This window comes from Apium graveolens, chromosome 3, assembly GCF_009905375.1.
Source record: "Apium graveolens cultivar Ventura chromosome 3, ASM990537v1, whole genome shotgun sequence".
Taxonomy (NCBI): domain Eukaryota; kingdom Viridiplantae; phylum Streptophyta; class Magnoliopsida; order Apiales; family Apiaceae; genus Apium; species Apium graveolens.
Window position 1 is genome coordinate 3,360,582 of NC_133649.1, and position 21,945 is coordinate 3,382,526.

Sequence of the window (21,945 nt, forward strand, 5' to 3'; positions counted from 1 at the left end):
TTACAAAAAGTGAGTAAATCAGTATTTTCAAGGGAATTGGATATTTTTATGTGATAAATTATATACATTTTCATATGACTTTTTCATATTTTACTGATTGTTTTAACCGATCAGAGCACTTGATTTGTTGTTTCTACTACTAAAAGCACTTCTTTGTTCTTTTCTCTTATGATGGGCCACTAACAGATAATATAAGATAAATGATAATTACATTTTTGCTAAACATACAAGTAAATCACATTAACTTCTTAATAAACGATCTGTATCAAGACTTCAAATACTTGCATCACTAACTTTCGGCTCCAAACCATGTAGAACCCTTAGCTAAAAATCATTAATACATGTTATAAATAAAAAATATAGAGATTATGTAAAAAAAAATTCATCTCCAATGTTATATTCTCCTTGTCTATAAATTTAGCCAACCTCTTGATATTTGCTATATTTGTTGAACCACTACAAACTTGTAAGAAATCTGTAAAAATAATTCTAATAATTTATTACCATATTTAAGTAATATATTCTATTTATAACAACATAAAATTTTAATAACATACTATTTTTAAAAAATAGCTAACTAGTATAACCAATACCATCGAATTAGAATGTCTTACTGATTTAACAAATTTTACATATTATCTTACAGATTTGGTTTAGCCAACCAATTATAACCAACATTGGAGATGCTCTAAGGCGAGACAAATTAACTATGGGGTATAACAAAGATCAATTTATATGGAGAATAGTTATTGCTGCTTAATAAAATGTTCAAGTGAACCGTGAACCCTTTTATTTAACAAATAAATAAACAATTGCATTATTTAAACACTAACACAGCTCAACTACAATTTCATCGATTCTATCTGCTCAGCCAGTTTTCTTCACTAAACAGACTTTATCCTGTTTTAAACTTCCAGCCCAACCATTTTCACCCTATTGGTACAGCTATTTCTTGCTAAATATAGTACTTACCAAAGACAGCAAACGATTCTGCTTTTGAAGTCATTTTGGGAAGCCTCGGTACTCCATACTTCTATTGTCATATATACAAGTAAACTACTAGAGCACGGTTGGATAGCTCAAATGGTTAAGAGTTTATCCTCTGTCGTCCCAGATCCTGGTTTCAATCCTCGCTCACCTCGAGAATTTACGAGAACGGATACTCATTTGTAAGGCTATAAGCCATATTTGTCAAAAAAAAAAACTACTAGTGTCCAACAATTACTTTACATAAGCCCATACCATCCCCGAATAAGATCACTCAGATAAGACTACACCCCGATCCCTGTTTAAATAATAAGAATTTCCAAAGTGAAGTCTCACAGAAGAAGTATTGAGTTACTTTAAGGCTATTTGACATGTTATATTTGAGCCTTCTACATATGCACGTAGAAGCCAATAAAACGAGCTTTAGAGTCACTATGATAGCCTGCATTTATTAAGTTTCTTGTAGTAACATGGTTCTAGGTTCCAGTACCAATTTGACAACATTATTAAATGAAAATCTATGTCCAATTTTCGCACAAAAAAAGGGAGAAACAAGAAGAGAAGCCATGACACTGAAAAGAACAAGAAAAAACCTATGTTGTTGAATACTTGCATGGTGATGAGCTTCTTGACGAGTCCTTCCCACTTTGTAAAAGCACTTCACGAGTAATGGATGCTAACTGAGACCAGTTCTGCATGAAGAAAACCAAATGTGAGAAACCATTTGCACTTGCACTTGACATTCTCAAATTCTGAAATTCGAGATGCAGCTATGCATCAGCAATGGATTGGACTAATAAAAGAACTACGATACGTTACAATTGGTGAAATAAAAATGATATAACCAACTTGCTCACATAAGTGACAAAATTGGCTTTCACGTCTAATTGATTCATTCACATTATGTGTATGTGCTAGCAAATGGTTCGGCAAAAGTCATTTGATTTAAGAGTGGCAAGAAGAAACAAATGATGAGATGAAAACGCGACGTCTTAAATAATAACGATATTCTGCTTCTTGTCTTCCCTTGTTGACGGAAGACCTTCAGGCAGAGGTACTTGCAAGTACAATGTAATGTAAGCAGGGGAGGATCTAGGATCTAATTTTAGGGGGGGCACCAAATTATTTTCACCAAACTAATCTCTTAAAATGTAGCAGTTTCTTAGTAAGTATTGAACTATCAGCAAAGCTATTAAGGACTTAAAGTCTTTCTCAAATATAAAATACAAAGATGAGAGATTAAATGCACCTGCAGGCTTCAGCATTCAACACTTCAGTCAAGTACCGGCAATCACAGTCCACAACCAAGTTTAGTATTTAGCGACAAAAATCCTGTTATACCCTGAAATCACACACATAAGCCATCTTAGTATTAATAACAAACATATAAGTGTATACATTTACACAGAAAAATACTAGACAAATATAATAAAACCTGTCCCTGAGATACACATAATTATAGGCAGATTCTCCTGGACTTCATTTTCTGAAATTGTTTGATTATATTTTCTGTTGAGATAGTCCCAAACATATCTCTTTCGACATAAGTTACTAAACAGTCATTCATCCACTCATCTCCCATTCGGTTGCGCAAGGTACTTTTGATGATTTTCATGGCTGAAAAAGATCTTTCAACTGTGGCAGTTGCAACCGGAAGGATTAATGACAATTTTAACAGATTCTAAAGTAAAGGATATACAGCAGCCTTCTTTGTCTCGATCATTCTTTGTGAAAGATCACTGATGCTCTTCATTTCAGAAAAATCCGGATGTCCTCTCACATCCATGATACAATTTTCAAGTTGATTATCAAGTAATAAGAGTTGCAGCGCTGAAAAATCAGAAGGATAGAACTCTGCAAATCGAATTAACTTCTTTTTAGAAATTCAAGGAAATTCCCTCTATTCTTTGATTCTACTGATTCGTCATGCCCGCGAAAAGCTAACCCTTGAAGTAAAAGAAACCTTATACAATCAATTGCAGCAGTTAATTGTATACGATAATCATTTTTCACTTGCTCGGATTGCTGAGAAAGAACTACATCAATGTGTCGTTTAGGATTCATCAACATTTCACAAGCTCTTTGACATTGATTATGAATACTACTGTGATCTCCTATATGAAATCTATCCGGTTTCTTCCAATTCTTAAAACCCTCGCCAACAAATGAGTCATTACTTCCTGTACCACACTTATCTTTAAACAAATAACAACATAGACAAAAAGCAGCATCCTTTTTAATGCTATATTCCAACCAGGTAGGATATTCATTAAACCATGAAGGATTGAATCTCCTATTTTTCTTTCCAAATGGTGTTAACGGAAAGACATGATTTTTTGGTTGAAAATGTCCTTTTAGCAAGAATGCCCTTCGAATTCTGTCTCTTTCTTTCTCATTAGGAGCAACAATATTAACATTTTCTCGCAATCCCGGATCAGCTTCAAGTTCATCTACTTCAATTTCTGGGTTTAAATTTGGTGGGGAAGATTCAGGAACATCAACAATTGGGGGATCATTTATTATTGGCTGGGGAGGTGTTGGAGATGACGGAGGAGACGTTCGGAGTTTTTTATAAAATCGAAGCATAATTGATCTACTGTTTAACAAATATAAGGTAGCCATTTTAAGTATCAACTATCAATTCTAGATAATAATCAAAGGCTTACAAAGTTAGAGTAAGAAAAAAATATACAGAGAATGAGGCAAATGAAATTAACATACCTTAATTTTAAAATCACAGAGTTTTCCCCCCTTTCCTTTCAACTGCTGCTGCAAGCTGGAGAATGAATTAGCCAGAGAATGAAGAAAACGCAGCAAAGAAACCCATCTCTGATTGATTAGTAGCTGAGGCTTGATATCTATTACTCTATTGGTCTTTCTCATCCTACTAGTCCTACGTTTGTTTCATTTAAATTAAACAACTTGTATGAATTAGACCAATTGTTTACTTGTTCATTTATTTTTTTATCACCTCGTGATCTCTTGTGAGTGATTATTCTAAAATTATTAAATTATTACTTAACAATTACCTGCTGCTTAGTGCTTAATTAGCTTTCTTCTAGGACGTAACGTCGAAATACATACCCTTTTTCTTGCTTTGACAAGTCCAAGTATTACTATTAGTTATACTTACCTAAAGCTTAATTTCTATTGACCCTGTTAGTTACGCGTTGACGTATTCACCATCAAGTCTCGGCCACAATTAATTAAATATTAATTAACATTCTCACACATCAGTTGCCTATAAATACATCTCAATTCAATCATTTTGTTCACTCATTCAATCTCACACACATAAACAAGTTTCACAAAACAGAGCCCAAGTCACCAAAGTGTCCTCTTCTGCTTCTCTACTCCAACCAAAACCAACAATATGACTCTGGTATGCTTTCTTATCACGTCATCGTCCTATTGGAACGTTAACATTGTTCAAATTCTCATTCACATAATTTGAATAATGTTAACAATTCAAAATGACGGAGGATATATTAGATACAGTATTTACGTACAACATACATATACTTCTGATTTTACCAGGGGTTTTACGAATTTTTGTTTCATTTGCAGCAAAAGGTGGTGATCAGGGTGACAATGGTTGACCAAAAGAAGTCTCGAGTCAAGGCCATGAAGATTGCAGCTACTGCTTTTGGTACGTTACAACGTGACCGATAAATGATAAACCTTTACCACTACGTTATTTCATCGACTCTAAAAACGTTTAATTCGTAATCTGAAAATAAAAATAATGCTAATGATGCAGGGGTGCAGTCAGTAGCATTGAGCGGCGACGGAAAAGATCAAATTGAGGTGACCGGAGAAGGGATAGACACAGTAGAGCTTGCCAAATTACTAAGAAAGAAAATAGGAGGTGCAGATTTGTTAAGTGTTGGACCAGCCAAAGCAGAAGAGAAGAAAGATGAGAAGAAAAATGAAGCTAGTGTTGTTCCTTTGGTGTGGGGATCACAACCTTATTATTATCATAATTCATATCCAGTAGTTTATGCTCATGATCACTATGACTCTCCTTCTTGCACTCTCATGTGAGCTGATCTTTAGTTTGAATTCACAACATAGCTCATGACAACAGAGATTGGTTTGGTTGGTTGTATTTTGCTAATTGTATAGTATACATGCATAATTCTGAAATTTCTACTGTATATCAGATCTCTGTTGCATTTCATTTTGTAAGAAATTTTGTAAATTTGCTTGTTAATAGTCATTTATATGAACCCTATCAATATACATTAGTGTGACTAGGGCTGTCAAACGGATAATTCGGATACGGATATGCCTATATCCGTATCCGCATCCGCAATCATCGGATTCGAATACGGATAATATCCGCTTTATTTCGGATACGGATAATATCCGCTTTTTCTCGGATACGAATGCGGATATTTCGGACGAATATCGGATTTTTTGAAATTTTTTGTTGCCCCTACCGTTTTTGACGATGATTACATGACATTTTCTACAATTAAATACAAATAATATATTTATATATGTATAAAGCATGTGTACAATTATATAAAATTTGTATAAACATATTATTTAATAGATCTACATACACTATAAACTAAAAAAATAAATTTTAAATTATATATAATTATATATTTATATAATTTAAATATCATATATGTATTTAGTTTCGGATTCGAATATCCCGAATTCGGATACGGATAATATCCGTTTTTTTCGGATACAGATAATATCCGCTTTTTCTCGGATACGAATACGGATTATTCGGACGAATATCGAATTTTTCGAATTTTTTTGACAACCCTATCTATTAGTATTATAGTCTATAGATATATGGATATTAGTTTGTAGGCTTCAATCACACATATATGATTTATGAGAAGTTTGCTTGCTTTCGATTGTTAGGTAAAAGAAAGAGAAGCACTAAGTACAAGTACAGAAGAGAGAACACATAAAGACCACCGTATGAGTTAAATTGATAAAATAACAATTTGCTTTTATATTATATCTAACTCATATTCTTAATATAATTATATGTGTAAATTACCTTTTAGGGCTTTCTAATTTTAATAAATTGCTGCAACTTGAATTAAATTTTGAAGGTTCGTGGGGCACCCTTATTTTTCAAATTTTTAGGGGGGCACTCACAAATATTTTCCGAAATCACGGCGGTAATTTTTTTTTTTTTTAAATTAGGGGGGGCACGTGTCCCCCCGTGCCTCTTCCTAGATCCCCCCTGAATGTAAGCTGGCATTTGGAAGATAGCAGAATATGCATTTGCTATATACTGAAAGTTATCTTCCAATTACTCTCGGTATAGGAAAAACTCATGGAAAAGACAAAGATTAAAGGCTGCTATTGCAGGAAAAGATAAAGAAAAATGAGCCTAATAGCGAATGTCAAGAAAAAGCCAAGCAGCCAAATGTGCAGAGACCCTGTTTTCTAACATCACATCATTTACTACTGGATTACCCTTAAATTAGGTGAATACAATATAGTTTACTATTGAGGTAAAATAGGCCGACCTTGAAAGCAAAATTCATCAAAGAAAGATCAAGAGGAGAGGATTGGATTCGAACTCAGCAAGATCGCCAGTCATCTAGCTTCTGAAAAAAAAATATAGGTACGTCAAAATAATATAACTTAAATAATGCTTTACGTGCAGCATGTACAGTACCATGTCTCTTCAGAATATCAACCCAGTATGGAAGCAATACAACAAACTGAGATATTACCAAAACAGAGTGTAAAGACAGGAAGATTATTGCAAGAGGCGATAATTGCATACCAGAGAAGTGACTTTTCTGCACCAAGGATCTGAATAGTAGAAGGGAGCTTCGCCAAGTTCATAAGACTACCAGCATGTGAAATCAAACGAGCCCCAATAACTTCACCAACAAGTGCAGCCAAAGCAGGTGCTACATCACTCATTTTTGCGACCATATAGTCATTGAGTTTTTTCCTCTCTTCTACCAGAACCATTACCCTCTGGGCTAGTAACTTGACATGTATTAGGTCAAAATGGGACAGATCTTGCCCTGAAAATTAGATGAATGTTCAAAATAGATGTACATGTACCGCAAGGTAATTAAGAACCAAATATTAACTAACGTACCCATTGAGACTTTAGCAGCTTTTATTATCTCACTTGCCTTTTTTTCATCACCAACCAAGTCAACTAAACCTGGTATTTTATCAGTAGACAGCTCGGTTTTATTGGCCACATACTCCGCCACTTTAGCATAAAGATAGTCGTCATTGACAATATCCGCTAGTTCAGGAAAGTGACAAGAATACCATTCCCTAAAACAAAGAACAACTTTAGTGACAAAAGCAATAATACACTGATTAATTTTAAGGAGCAGATGAGTATGAGAAGTTGTACGGAACATAAGAGCTAAAGATTACTATTTTTGAATGGAAAGTAGTATGTAAACTACACACCTGATTCTCCTGGAAAATGTGTTAACATCTTTACTGAGTGTATCAGGATGACGTATTGCGTGAATAACCATATTGTCTGCCCGCATTACGTTGAACTTGACTTTTTCTCTGCTGTAACTGTGGCCAAGGCCAAGCTGAACCTTCTCCAAGTAACGAGGCTATAAAATTGTATCGACATTAAAATATAAATTAAACTAGCAAATGGCATGAGAATTTCGAAGTAACAAAACTGAAAAAGAAAATACAGTATAAGTAACCTTAAGGGACTTGAGGAACCAATCAATATGCAAGCGAACACCACAAAGCATCTCGAAAACAAAGTCGTTGCTCTGGCAAGGGATACTGGTTAGTTGATGTATATGTGATCCAAGTTTTGGATCTACTACACCTACACTGAATTTCTGCACCTTTCGCTTTTTAAGTTTTGGGAGATTAACTTCCAAAAAGTTCTGCAACTCATCTGTCATTTGACCTGCAAATTCAAAATAGTTGATATTAGAATATATGTAATCACAAGAAATGTTTGAGAAATCAAATTACAAAAACTACACACTATCAAGTCAAAAAATAAACACCACTGGTTGGAATCAATATGAAACTATTACATGTATTTACTATATCAGAATCTCTGGTCAACTTCTCCAGCTTAAGAGGCAATTTTGAAAAAGTATTCGTGCAATCTTCTTCGATAAATCTCTACAACAACTACTATTTGGTATTTAATACATCAGAATCTCTGGTCAACTTCTCCAGCTTATGAGGCGATTTTGAAGAATAAAATCGAACCAATATGCTACAAGGGTTAAGCAATTAATGTGGAATCTACTGGCGGCTATCCCTCCATAGAGAATATATCAGATAACGGTTACTCTTGAGACTTGTAACCTTAAATACCTGCAAACATCTGAGATAATATCTGACATCTGGGTAGACATTATTGGATACTGTATCACGACAATTAATGTTTAGCCAATGAGACTTGTTTAAGGCATAAACATTAATTCATATTTACCTAAAGAAACGACTACTTTTTTAATTTGGAGCAATATACTCCAAGTAATCTCCGTAATTTTCATGCTCCTAACAAGGACACACCACAATGAATGTTTTTGAACAGAAGAACATACATCCATTTTTTTGCCGGATTCTAAGCAGCCAAATATTTGATTCACAAGAAATGTTTCAGAAATCAAATTACAAAAACTAAACATTACTGGTTGGAATCATATATTAACTATTACTCCGATTTACCATATCAGAATCCCCGGTCAACTTGTCCATCTTAAGAGGCAATTCTGAAAAAGTTTTCGCGCGATCTTCTTCGTTATATCTCTAAAACAACTACTTTTACTGTATCAGAATCTTTGGTCAACTTCTCCAGCTTAAGAGGCGATTTTGAAGAACACAATCGAACTGATATATATGCGTACAATCAATTAATGTGGAATCTACTAGCCGCGATCCCTTCATAGAGAATATTATCAGATAACGGCTAGTCTTGAGATTTATAAGCTTAAAGACCTGCAATCATCTGAGATAATAACTGACTTCCGGGCAGACATTATCGAATGCTGTATCATGACAATTATTGTTTAGCCAATGAGACTTGTTTAAGGCTTAAACAGTAACTTTATTTACCTAAAGAAACAGCTACTATTTATTTACAGCAATATATTGCAACTAATCTTTGTAAATTTGTACGCTCCGGAAACGCCACACTGAATGTTTTCCAACAGAAGATTATGCAGCCAAATATGAATGATATATAGATGCAGAATCGAATGAAGGGTGCAAGACAGGAGTAATTTAATTTAGGATTTCTTGGAAATGATTTGAACTTATTGAGAATCCTGTTTCTGGAAAACCTAATGACTTTTAGTTAGATTATTTAGGAGAGAGGGAGGGGGAGAGAGAGAGAGAGAGAGAGTTGAGAAAAGAACGAGAAATGGAGACATAGAAAAAGAAAAAGAAAGAAATTTGGGAGGTATTTAAGAAAAAGTGACATGAGAGAAGAGAGAGTACTAAATATGGGTTAAATGTGTTTTATTAATTGCAAATTTAAATATGCAGTTTTCAAAAAAATAATAAATGTGCAAGAATTAATAAGACAATATAGGAGTATTTTTTCTAATAAACATTCTAGTATTTTTTGACAACTTCTTGATAATTTTACAGTTTCTGCTGTAACGACACATTTTGTAGCTGAAGGAGGTAAATAACCGACTCAATTCACATTTCACCAGGATGTACAATACAAGTGTGTCTTTCTTCCCCTGTCTATCTCTATCAATTTCTTTCCGCGAGAGAGATTCAATCGACCACTGAAAATTACATACACAAGTCACACACTCACTCTCATCGGTTATCAATTCTAGGGTTTTGTGGTGATTATCAATGGACTCCTTTCCTTTTCACGATGGCAATATCTCTCAATTCATCGACCATCGCTCTGTATAACCCCCCCCCCCTCTCTCTCTCTAAAACCCTAAGACCATTTGAAATGGAGGTTGTCAGGAGATTGAGGGAGGGCTGCCTTGGGATGTGAGAAACTTATTTGGGACAATCAAAAAACTTAATTCTCAGAAAACGAATAAGCTTGCCTTTTGCTCCATAGTTTATGGCACGGTGTTAATAATTTGATTAATTACTGTAACCCAATCCTTGATTACTCTCTTAATCTACAAATTTTAAAAATATTACAGCACTAACGATACTTGTAAATACATCCCGCATAAGTTTTAAACATAACTAGCCCATGCACTATAAAAATTTTATTTATCATGTCATATTTTTTAAAAAAATATTTTTGTAAATATATAATAATAAAAAATTTATAATAAAAATAATGAAATAACTTTAGTAGAATAAGTAGACCAGTGATTTAATAATTAAGTACTTTAGCGGATATATAATACTATTTATTTATTTTTTAATAATAAGATATATTGTAGTTGTAATTTAGTAGGATAAATAGAGTATATTTAGTAATTTAACAATTTAGTAATTTAACGGATATATAATACTATTTATTTATATATTTTAATAATCAAAATTAGAAGATAACCGTTGAACCAAATTAGATACTATTCCGATAAAATTTAGTTTGTGCTGCATTACCGTACACAACACTAATGAAAAAATTATTTAAATTTAGATAAGATTTAGTTTGATCCGCACTCCTGTCAAACACAATGATAATAAAAAATATATTAGAATTTTGATAAAATTTAGGTTGAGTCGTCCTCTAATCAAATACAATACTTATAAGAAATTATTAAAATTTAGATAAAAAGTATTTAAATATTGAAAAAATAAACAGATACAAACCTTTACAAATAAATAATATTGTATTGGATATCATTATATACACTCAACCAATATCCTGCAAAACTGAACAAAAAAATCTACTTCTATATAAACTTGAATTTTATTTTTAATTCTACATGAACTTGAACTCTATATAAACTTGGATTTTATTTATACTTCTACATGAACTTGAATTTTATTTTCTAAAATATAGGACATAAATAAGGAAGTCTCGATTTTTTAGTGAAATTCAAATTTGTATAGGAAACTATGATTTAAGTTATTTGAGAAAAAGATGAAAAATTGTTTAAATAAATTATAAATAGGATTGACTTCTAAATATTTATTATATTTCCTATTAATTCGAAATGATTCGAATGAAAAAATTCTAAATAGGATTGATTTCTAAATATCTTTGATCTTCCCTATTAATTTCAAATATTCGGAACGAACAAATTCTAAATATGATTGATTTATAAATATTTATTATATTCCATATTTATTCGAATGTATAAAAAAAATTTAGTTTTGTTGAATTAAAATTGAGGAGTTGTAGAAAAATAGATAAATAATTTACTGATGTCGTAACTTTCAGCAATTCAAATTGCTAGAGTTTTTCTATGGGTGCTCGAAATAACTGTGGCGATTTGATCGAAGCCAAGTCTTATACTGGTGTTTTTGTAGTTCTCATTTGTTAGGCGTGTTACCAAAAACTCTAACTCATTGTTTAACAAAATTAGTTTCTTAAAATAAAGAAGAATACCTAAGACAAAACAAAATTGGTTTCTTAAAATAAAGAAGAACACCTCAGACGAAAGATAACAGCAAATGCAACAATTTGCTCTCAAACAGAAGAGCAGCCTACAGACAAAACGTCTAACCAACTAAAACTATTGAAGTAACAGAACTACATTGCCTTGGCTACTTGCTTTTTAAAACTATTACAGAAAAATGAGTTTAAGCCTCAGAAGTTTAAGATGTAGTACCTTGGCTTGATTACACATGCTGCCCCTTTCTTTCCATGCAAGATAGAAAGTAATGTTGAGGTGAAGAGCAACAATCTGACTCCGCCAACCCGTTCTGCAACATACTTGAGATATATCCACAACCACCTCAAGAGACGAGCAGATACTACTCCGCTAATTTACAACTAGTATAACTTTGGTAGCTTCTTCGTAGTTTAACAATTTGAAATCAGTACTTCACAATGAAATCATTTGAAATCAGTAAATTCTGTTGGAAATATATCGTTAAGTTACTTAGTTAGAAACTAATATAGCAACAAAAGAGAAAAAGTTGCATAAAAAGAAGAAACTAGTCAAGTATTTCAACGAAGTACACTAGCCTCTAAACTTCAAACTTCATAGTACCAACATATATATAACATCAATACAATAACCATGTTTATGTCAAACATAAATTAGAAAACACCTTAACCTGATATATACGAGAGAAAAATATTAGTACGAGTACCATTGGTACCTTCCTATTATATCCCTCAACTCCTCCTTCCAAACACCAGAATGAAAGGGAAAGTCCATGTTCTCACTTTCAATTGATGGGAATCTTGTTCTCCTTACTAGACTTCCATTACGATCAAAAGCAAAAAGCCCCCCGACATTAATATAATAACCTAACATACTCTTGCAATTTGCAGGAAGCGTCAACCATGACGTAGTTGCAATATTCTTACCATAAGAATATCCTTCTTTTGTACAGATGTGAATAACTTCAAACTCATCACTTGTAGCCTTCATTTGGAGATACCTCGCTCTCAGCATCCGCCAAAACTTGGCATCTGGATTGTTGGACCCTAAACCAATCTCAGCGATAAGCATGATTCTCTTCCCCATAAGTTGTGAAAACTGAACCTGTAAAGTTGAAAACAAATGTCAATGAACAGATATTCAACTTCAGAGAAAGAAAGCAGCAGGGAGAAGGCATAGAACCAAGCACAAGAAAGTAAAAATAACTCACTATGGACCCATCTTTTCGTACGAGAGGAATGCTTTTATTTCCACCATTGAAAAGCTTATTCTTCCTCATCGTTTTAGCCTCTAACTTGGCAACTTTTTTGCGGGTGAATGGATATGCTGAAATTCCATATTTCAGTAGGATGTCCGCGCCATACCGTTCAACAAATTTTCCTTTTGGTCCAATAATCAAAAGATTAGGGTTTGGCTCTGACCCGTCTGGATCAGCATAATTAGGATAATCGAAAACCTGCAGCAGCGTATTACACACTGGGTCTTTATACGGCAGTGCCAACCAAGGCATTTCTCTGAAACATTTCCAGTATGATTCTTCGCTTGTATGTTGAAACCCCGAAGAAAATGAGTCATGAAAGTAAACAAGCACAATTTCAAAGTTTTTCACTTTAGCCAACTGTTTATAAGCCTTCAGAATTGTTTCTGTTAGGTGATGGTCATCACCATTACAAAAATACAAGCCGACGACCTTATCTTCAAGATCGTGAAGAGGTACCGCCTATTAAGAAGAAAAGTAAGAAGCATCCAGAAAACATACACAACAGAAATTCATATAGGTAACAGATCTTACTTTAAATAGATTAAAATATAATATGATGGGTATCTCAAATGCTCTAATCAAAAACAAATGTTGCTAGAAACCATATACCTGATTATTCATGTCGATGAGAAAATTACGTTCAAGAGACGCCAGGAGTTTCATAACAGAGGGATGCTTTCTGGCTTCATAGATCTCAGATATCATGCATTTCATTCTTTCATGAGTAAAAGGATAAGCCCGAGCTCCGTAGGACTCAAAAATAGTGTTGGCGTAAGTGTGCAGAACCTTGCCTGTAGGATCAATGACAACTGAGGCCAAATCATCAAAAGAGAGAAAGCCAGAGAGGGGAAATCTTGTTTCCAAAAATTTCCTAGATTTAATATCGCAGAACGGGATAGCTGTCCATGGCATGCTAGAAAATTTGTACTCAAAACAATCCTCAAGAGTAGAAAATATTTTTCCAATACAATCCGGGTCAGGCTCGGGGAAATAATCAACCTCAACTCCAACAAAGACGACCTCGAAACCACCTTTACGCTGTAAGTCACGGTATATATCCAGCAAGATTGTTGTATCATTCGTCATATAAGATTCACACCAAGGACCCAGTGGTACGAAATGCAACACAATAACCTTACCTTTCAGGTCCTTAGCCTTGACCTGAAAAAAATAGTGTACATTACTATTATAATACAGGAAAATGCTGGCTCAGGACTTAGGATTCCAACTGTTGGCCACCACTAAACTTAAAAGACACATAAAGGGGCACACTGGGATTTTACAAGATAAATTCTAAGAACAAAAAGAATAGATTGGTATATATATATATATATATATATAAATTGAATCAAATGATTTATTTATAACACAGGGAACACACATAGATAGAGATATATACCGGATGTTCACGGTCCTTGTATGTGATGAGATAATCCCTTTCCTGGGTAAAGAGAAGCTCTGATATATCAACGGTATCACCCTCGTTAATTTTTCCCTTTTGGAAGGGGCCATCACCATGAGTAATATAAAAAGATCGAGTCTTCTTCTTCTTCTTCAATTTTTTCCTGTTTGGAAACCTCCCTAACCTGAAATCTGCTAATAAATTAATCATGTCTTCCTTACTATTAAGAGGTGTGCCATGGTGCTTCCTCCTCTTTCTCTTCTCACCCTTTTCAGGTTGAATCTTCTTTCTTTTTCGCGACTCATCCCCTTCTTCTAGGCTTTGGATCTGTATACTCTTCTTCTTCTTCTTACTCTTCTCATCTTCACATTCAATCTTCTTCCTTTTTCGAGTTAAACAACTCACCAAACTTACATCTGACTTCATAATCTTTACTAGGGTTTTGGGTTTTTGGATTTTTTTCAATTTGAGCCTTTTATTTGGATCTTTATATATAATATAATCCTTAACTGATTGGGCCTTTATAATCAGTCTTTAGCCTATTGGGTTTATTATTAGTCTTTAGCTTAGCCATTAGAGACACTTACTTTTCACTCCAAAGATTTTGAATATATGTATATATATTTGAATTTATTTAAAATATATAACAAAAAATAACCTTTCATAATTATATACAGAAAAAATATAGTACCTGAGTTCAAATTCTTTCAATATCTTTTAATAAGAACTCACTTTAAGGTTTAAAGATCATTTTATGTGTTTAATTGAAGATTAATCGATTGTTTTAAAAAAATGTTTAAATATTATACAGTGATAATATAATGGTCAAAACATAAAAAATAAAAATATGAAATATATATGTTATATATTGAATGATCATTAGATAGTAGATACCTTAAAACATATTAGTATCACGGAAAAGGTTATCAAATATTCTCGTGTTTTTCAATTAATTTTTAAATATTGAATATGTGTTGAAAATTAGCTTATTTCAATATCTTTTTTGTTTTATATTATACCATATGTAGAAGAAATTACTAAAATTTATTTTTCTAGTTTTATAAGATTTTGGAATTTATAAATATCAAAAACAAGCTAATTCATGACCTGTAAATAAATTATAATTTGTAATTTGTATTTATTCTATTTATGGTCAAACAACATCTTTGTATTTCTTCTATCTAACAACAACACAAATATGTACTCCCTCTGTTTTCTTTTATATGTCGTTTGACTTACTTGCTTAGAAACTCAATTCTAAGTCCTTTGACCGCATAAATAAAATAATATTTTTTAAAATTTTCTTTTTCTAAATTAAAGTTTTATTTATATATTTTTTTCACAAAAAGAAAAAATTAAAAATTATTATTCTATTATGCGGTCAAAGCACTTAGAAGTGTGTGCACAAAAGTCAAACGTTATATAATAAAAAATAGAGGGAATACTATTTTTAAAGCATTTTATTTACACTAATACTACAAAACCCAAAATTTGAGGTGACATGACACATGTCGCAATTTAATTCGTGAACGCATTAATACATGCTGGTTTCATATTATTTTAAGAAAAATTATCATTTATAAAATATTTGAGAAAAGTTTTTATAATAATATTTGGAGTTTTCAGTATCTTTCTTTTATTTATTAACACAATCAAAATTTTTAGAGCCACGAATCATGTGAAAAGTGAAATCATGTTTTATAGTTCTGTAGCTGGCATGAAAGACATGGAAATGTGATTAACAGTGTTTTAACTTTATATTGCAAAAAGAATTGTAACAGAGCTTGTGAGTCTTGTTACTTCGTGTCGCGGGGGTTTGTTTTTTCAATTTTTTTTCTCAAATAAAAGTATAAATATCAAACTTTATTTAAGAAAATGAAATTTATAAAATAATTTATGGACCTATTAATTTTATACATTTTGAAGTACGTGAAAAAACTTAAAGAAACGTGTATTTTGGAAAGTAGAGATGTCTGCATTCGCGATGGGAGTAGATAATTATGCAAAGTTGTGCATAAAAGCAGATACATATAAAAATTCATCAGCCACGAGTGTTGTTCGGAAGGGAGAACCATCATCTGCTTCAGCTCATCTCATTTTAACAATTGTTAGGATAAATTAGTGTTGTTATGCAACCGTTTTATTTATCTAGTTACGGGAACTGTTACGCTAATCATAAAGAGATGTCTCTTACAGAGGACTCTTATCTTATACTATATTTAAGTTCTCTTTTCTCATCTAATAAATTATCGAGCTTTATCAATCTCTCTATGGTATCAGAACTTGATCCATTTTTTTATTTAACACAAGCAAATCACCACTTTCAATGGCTACCACCAACAATCAGATACCAAATGATGTTGAACCCTCTCGACCATTTGTAATAGTTCATTTTACAAATGCATTCAAGCTTACCCCCACTAACTACATTACGTGGAAAGCTCAGATTAATCTATCTTGGTTGGTTATGATCTGTTCAAATTTGTAGACGGAACTCATCCAGCCCCAACAAAGACAATAACCACTGATTCAGTCACAAAAACAAATATGGCATATTCCACATGGATGCGCTAAGATCAACTCCTCTATGGCACACTTGTTTCAACCATGGCATCAAATGTGGCGCCACTGATAACTCAAGCAGAAACAACCCAAGAGACATGAAAAATTCTTGAAGAAACATATGCAAAGCCATCCAGGGGCATATCAATCAACTGAAAGAGAAAATAAAAAATTTGAAGAAGGGTAATCAATCAATTATCGAATTCATGCAACAGGTCAAAGGCTGTGCGGACATCCTTGCGTCCCTTGGCAAACCACAAGATCCTGATGATATAATTGACTATATTTTAAAGGGTTTGGATTCAAAATTTCAAGTTGTCATTGATGTCGTCCAGAATCGCGAAACTACAATTTCATTTGCTGAGCTTCATGAAAAACTGATCAACAAGGAGCTCCAATTGAAACATGAAGGTACGTCTTCTCCTTCAGCAGCCCCTGTCACTGTCATGGTGATGCAATCAAAACCAAAATCTAAGCACAGATTCAATGCTAATACTTCAATGACGATGCCGCATATCCGTTCATGGAATTCACAGCCCTACTATCCTTCACCACCACAGTATCATCCCTCACAATACTCTAGTCGTCCCCCAAATCATCCCTTTCAAGGTCAATGTCAATGGTGTCGTGAAACATGTCATGTTGTTGCTTATTGTCCTATTTTTCGTCAAGTCGCGTCTGATCTACGTCTACCCACACGTCCATCAATCAATCACAACTATGCAACTTCACCACAGGTTAATGTCAGCACCTTAAATTAACCTTGGCTAGTCGATAGTGGTGCCTCCCATCATGTAATAAATGACATTCAAAATCTCAGTCTTCACTACCCGTATGATGGTACCGATGAAGTCATTGTCGGAAGTGGTAATGGTTTGCAAATATCTTGAGTTGGAACTTTTAATTACCAAAAGAAAATTAAAGATTTTGATTTTGATAATGTTTTGTATGTTCCTCAAATTTCCAAAAATATCATTTATGTGTCTCAACTTGCTCTTCAAAATAACTTATCTGTAGAATTCTTACCTACTTGTTTTCTTGTGAAGGATTATTTATGCCCACTCACACACTTCAAAATCAATCTCCATTTTTAAGTTGTTTAAAAAGCAACCCAATTATCAGAAGCTAAAAATTTTTGGTTGTTTGTGTTTTCCTTGGCTAAAACCTTACACTTCGAACAAGATGGATCATAAGTCAGCTCCTTGTGTTTTTGTGGGTTATTTCTTACCTCAAAGTGCTTATTTTTGCTTAGATCCTAAGACATACAAATTGTACACGTCCAGACATGTTACCTTTGTTGAACATGTTTACCCCTTTCATGAGCAGAAATAAACAGCTCCACCTCATGAAGTTATAATCCCTTCTTCTTCAAACACAATATATCTTCCGATCCTTGTCATTCCTACTCTTCCCACAACCCAAGAAATTCGAACAAATCATGTCCACCACAATCGTAACATACCACCTGATCGAGTAACTACTCGATCGATGAATAACATTCACAAACTCATCCAAAAGTTGAACCTTCATGTCCATGTCCAAACCCATTAATAACCCCAAAACATAACTCAGGCTCTGAAAGATCCAATTTGGCGTCAAGTCATGGCCTTGGAAAATGCAGCCCTTTGCTCTAACAATACATGGGACTTGGTTCCTCCAACTGAAGCAACTAATATTTTAGGTTGCAAGTGGGTATTTCGCGTTAAATATCACCCTGACGGATCATTAGACAAGTATAAAGCTCGTCTTGTTGCCAAGGGTTTTCATCAACGATCAGGTTGTGACTACACAGAAACTTTCAGTTCTGTAGTAAAACCTGTTACGATTCGCATAGTCCTTGCAAACAGTGTCTTCAGGATGGTGTTTGCGTCAGCTTGATGTGAGTAACACTTTTCTACAAGGTACACTAAATGAAGATGTGTATATGTATCAGCCACCAGATTTTATTAATAAAGCGATGTCTCTTATAGAGGACTCTTATCTTGTACTCTATTTAAGTTCTCTTTCTCATATAATAAACCATCGAGCTTTATCAATCTCTATAACAATATGATCAAATGTAACACTACTACTAGTTCATCTATTTTTGGACCAACAAGAAATAATTTGTGGGCTCTCATTATCATTCTCATTTTAGCGTTCTGGTCAATGTTCACCAGCTCCGTCACTCTCAACTGGTCCACCACCTCCACGATACTCACGAACAATTTCGATTATCCTCTTCTATCCGGCCTAGATATCCACGTAATAATTACTTACACATAAGTAGCAAGCTTCGTGATCAGTCTACTTTTGGTTTCTTATATATATCATTTTCTTGCTTATTATGGTTCACACGTAAGACATACTTGATCATTGCACCAAGCACGACATTTGATCGACCTAACATGTTACAAGTAGATAATTTGATCTTTATTTACGCGTTAGTGTACTTGATCATCGCATCAAGAATAACATTTTTGTGTGTGTTTTCTTGCTTAATATGGTTTATCATGAAATGTACTTGAACATCGCACAACGTTTGATCAACCTAGGTTAGAAGTATATAATTTGATCTTTATATGCCTTCAATCTTAGAAATACAGTAAATAAGCGAGTGACATAAAAAAAGAGACGATTGCTTGTTATTTTAGATTAGATTAATTTGTTAGGTGTTTAAGGCTCTGTTTGGGAGTGCTGTTAGAAAAAGTGCTGGTGAAAAAAGTGTTGTCAGGAAAATTAGATGACTGTTTGGTAATTTTTTCTAATTTATGCATATTTTAAGATATAATATATAAAAACAATATTTTTGAGAAGATTTGATGGTGAAACTGATACCTACTTTCTGCAAAAGCTGAAAACTGCTTTTTCCAAAAGCATGTGGGACATGCTTTTGCTAACAACAGCTTTTAGACCAAAAACGCTTTTCCAGATAGCACCTTTTAGAATTTACCAAACACCTTTCTGACAGCTTTTCAGCAAAAAGTTGTTGTAGCTGTCTGGAACAACAATACCAAACGGAGCCTAAATCTGTGATAATTAGTGTCTGATCAATTGAAGGAATTGGAAGATAGAGAAAAATTGGTATGACATGTTGGTGTATACACATAGCAAGGCAATTAAGTTGCCCAGGTTTTGGCAGCGGACGTTTGAAGCTGCTTCTGAGGATTTGATTAGTGATGTTTCTTTTGTCTGAAGCACTGCGATTTTGAAGATTGCTAAGATGTTCACTTAACGTCATTTTTGAATCTCTTCCTCGACCTACTACAGCTTCCGAAATTGATAGGTAAAGTAAGTGAATCGTTGCCTGAATTTTGTGTTATTTCTCTTTTATCTGATTAGTTCAAATCCTGAATGTGTTTTAATGTATGCTCTAAATTTATAATTGGATTTTTTTAGTACTATTAGAGTTGTGCAAGTACAACAAAAAATGATGTAGAAGGATTTTCGGTACATAATCGATGGTGTAATAAAACTCAAGAAGAGCAAAGGCATGATAACGCTGATAACTGCATGGTCATGTTGCTTGTTGGGTGAATAAGAGGGAAAAAACTGGTCATGTAAATACAGAACTTTCTTTGGAAGATTGAAAAGGTGTCGAGATAGTGAGAGAAGAGTGTGAGATAATGGGTTCTGAAAATTGTATGTTTATGGATTGTGATGAAATTGATGCGATTAAAGAACATGACAATGACGGGGAAGGAAAAGAAAGCAATAAAATAAGTATTAATGGCGTTTATAATAAAAAAGAACAAGAACGATGTTGAACAACATGTTAAAGGCGTGCATTATTCATCTTTAGACACGTATAAATTGGTGAATGATTTGCAACATCAAAAGCTTACGACATAAGTTATGCAAGGCGAGTCCCCAAACTTTTGAGATTGTGGTGGATTGTTAATATCACGCTAACTTTAGTTTGGAAGATATGGTTAATGAAATCAAGTTGACTCTAAAAATTCATGTAACACCATATAATGTTGTTTGGGATAATCCATTGGTTAACACTTTATATGTTTGTGAAAGATTTTAACTATCAAGAGGAGATATTTCTTATATATTGAAGTTGTTTTTTAATATTGCAAATTACATAAAAGAGATCTGTATATATAGGCAGATCAATACATGGAAGATAAATAGATTCTAAGAACCTCCTAAAATACAAGGCAATTAAATAAGATGCATGACAGATGAACATGTTTGATTCATGTATTTTGACTTTCAAGAGTTCCAATAAACACAAACCAAGTAGATTTAAGATTATCGTCAACATACCGAACCTATCCTTGATGGAGTTATCATATTGAGGAAACTTTTTAATTTTTCTACAAGTCGGGTTCCATATCTGTATGCTATGGCCGACGTCATCTATACTATCTATATTACACTATAATAATTGGAATGAGTATAATTTGGTAGACCTTTTTTGGTTGGTTTGATTATCCCCATCTATAACCGTCGGATCTTTTTAATTAAGTGATCAGGATCGTTAGATTAAAATACAAAAAGAATATACACTACTCAAACTCTCAGGTTCGAACCCCTATACTTATCTTTACTATACTATAATAAACAAAATGGCTTCTAAGTTGGTATGCGTTTTTTTTGGTTGGTTTGGTTATCCCCATTTATGACCGTCAGATCTTTTTAATCAGGTGATCGGTATCGTTAGATTCAAATACTAAAATAATATACACTACTCAAACTTCCAGGTTCAAACCCCACCAACAAAAAGTATTTATAATATTATTTATACACTACTAAAACTCCCAGGTTCGAACCCCACCAAGAGCAAATATTTATATTATTATTTATACACTATCCAGGATTCAGGTTTGAATCCTGCCAAAAACAAATATTTATATTATTATTTATAAATATTATTGATCCAAAAAGAAATTTATTATAAATTTAAATAATATAAAAATATAATGAAAATCGCACGGATTATAAAGTTAGTATGTATAATACAACATAACAACCCATTACAGATCCCTCAAAGTTTTGGTTCACTAATAGAATTACCAGTATATTTTCGTAAGATATCTTTAATGTTGTATAGTTTGGAATAATTAGGACCTCCGTCGTAAATAAAATGAGAATGGGTTAAGTAACGTGCCAACTTGATATAGCATATACTTGTTTGAATTGGAGGCTGAGTTTTGATAGGTAAGATGTGCTTTAACAAAGGAACTGGAATCAATAATATGATATGATACCATGTTTAATACAAAAAAGAATTTAATTATTATAATTAT

General features: G+C 33.2%; 4 protein-coding genes across 4 annotated transcripts; 1 reads left to right on the plus strand and 3 right to left on the minus strand.

Moving 5' to 3' along the window:
- Positions 1–2,853: 2,853 nt before the first annotated feature.
- LOC141711269 (uncharacterized) lies at positions 2,854–3,609 on the minus strand. The gene has a single exon (XM_074513671.1). It carries the CDS (start codon positions 3,607–3,609, stop codon positions 2,854–2,856), a length of 756 nt encoding a protein of 251 aa, XP_074369772.1.
- Positions 3,610–4,252: 643 nt separating this feature from the next.
- Positions 4,253–5,162, plus strand: LOC141711469 (heavy metal-associated isoprenylated plant protein 16-like). The gene is made up of 3 exons (XM_074513919.1): positions 4,253–4,369; positions 4,555–4,636; positions 4,748–5,162. Exons 1-3 carry the CDS (start codon positions 4,361–4,363, stop codon positions 5,029–5,031), a joined length of 375 nt encoding a protein of 124 aa, XP_074370020.1. The 5' UTR covers positions 4,253–4,360; the 3' UTR covers positions 5,032–5,162.
- A 1,201-nt stretch (positions 5,163–6,363) lies between these two features.
- On the minus strand, positions 6,364–8,096 carry LOC141711468 (nucleolar protein 56-like). The gene is made up of 6 exons (XM_074513918.1): positions 8,016–8,096; positions 7,668–7,882; positions 7,411–7,568; positions 7,082–7,269; positions 6,755–7,004; positions 6,364–6,569 (listed from the first exon to the last, which is right to left on the minus strand). The coding sequence occupies exons 2-6, from the start codon at positions 7,875–7,877 to the stop codon at positions 6,566–6,568; spliced, it is 810 nt and encodes a 269-aa protein (XP_074370019.1). The 5' UTR covers positions 7,878–7,882; positions 8,016–8,096; the 3' UTR covers positions 6,364–6,565.
- Positions 8,097–12,080: 3,984 nt separating this feature from the next.
- LOC141711467 (putative nucleoredoxin 1) lies at positions 12,081–14,628 on the minus strand. Its single transcript, XM_074513917.1, has 4 exons — positions 14,144–14,628; positions 13,354–13,905; positions 12,694–13,203; positions 12,081–12,587 (listed from the first exon to the last, which is right to left on the minus strand). The coding sequence occupies exons 1-4, from the start codon at positions 14,570–14,572 to the stop codon at positions 12,177–12,179; spliced, it is 1,902 nt and encodes a 633-aa protein (XP_074370018.1). The 5' UTR covers positions 14,573–14,628; the 3' UTR covers positions 12,081–12,176.
- Between the last annotated feature and the right edge of the window lie 7,317 nt (positions 14,629–21,945).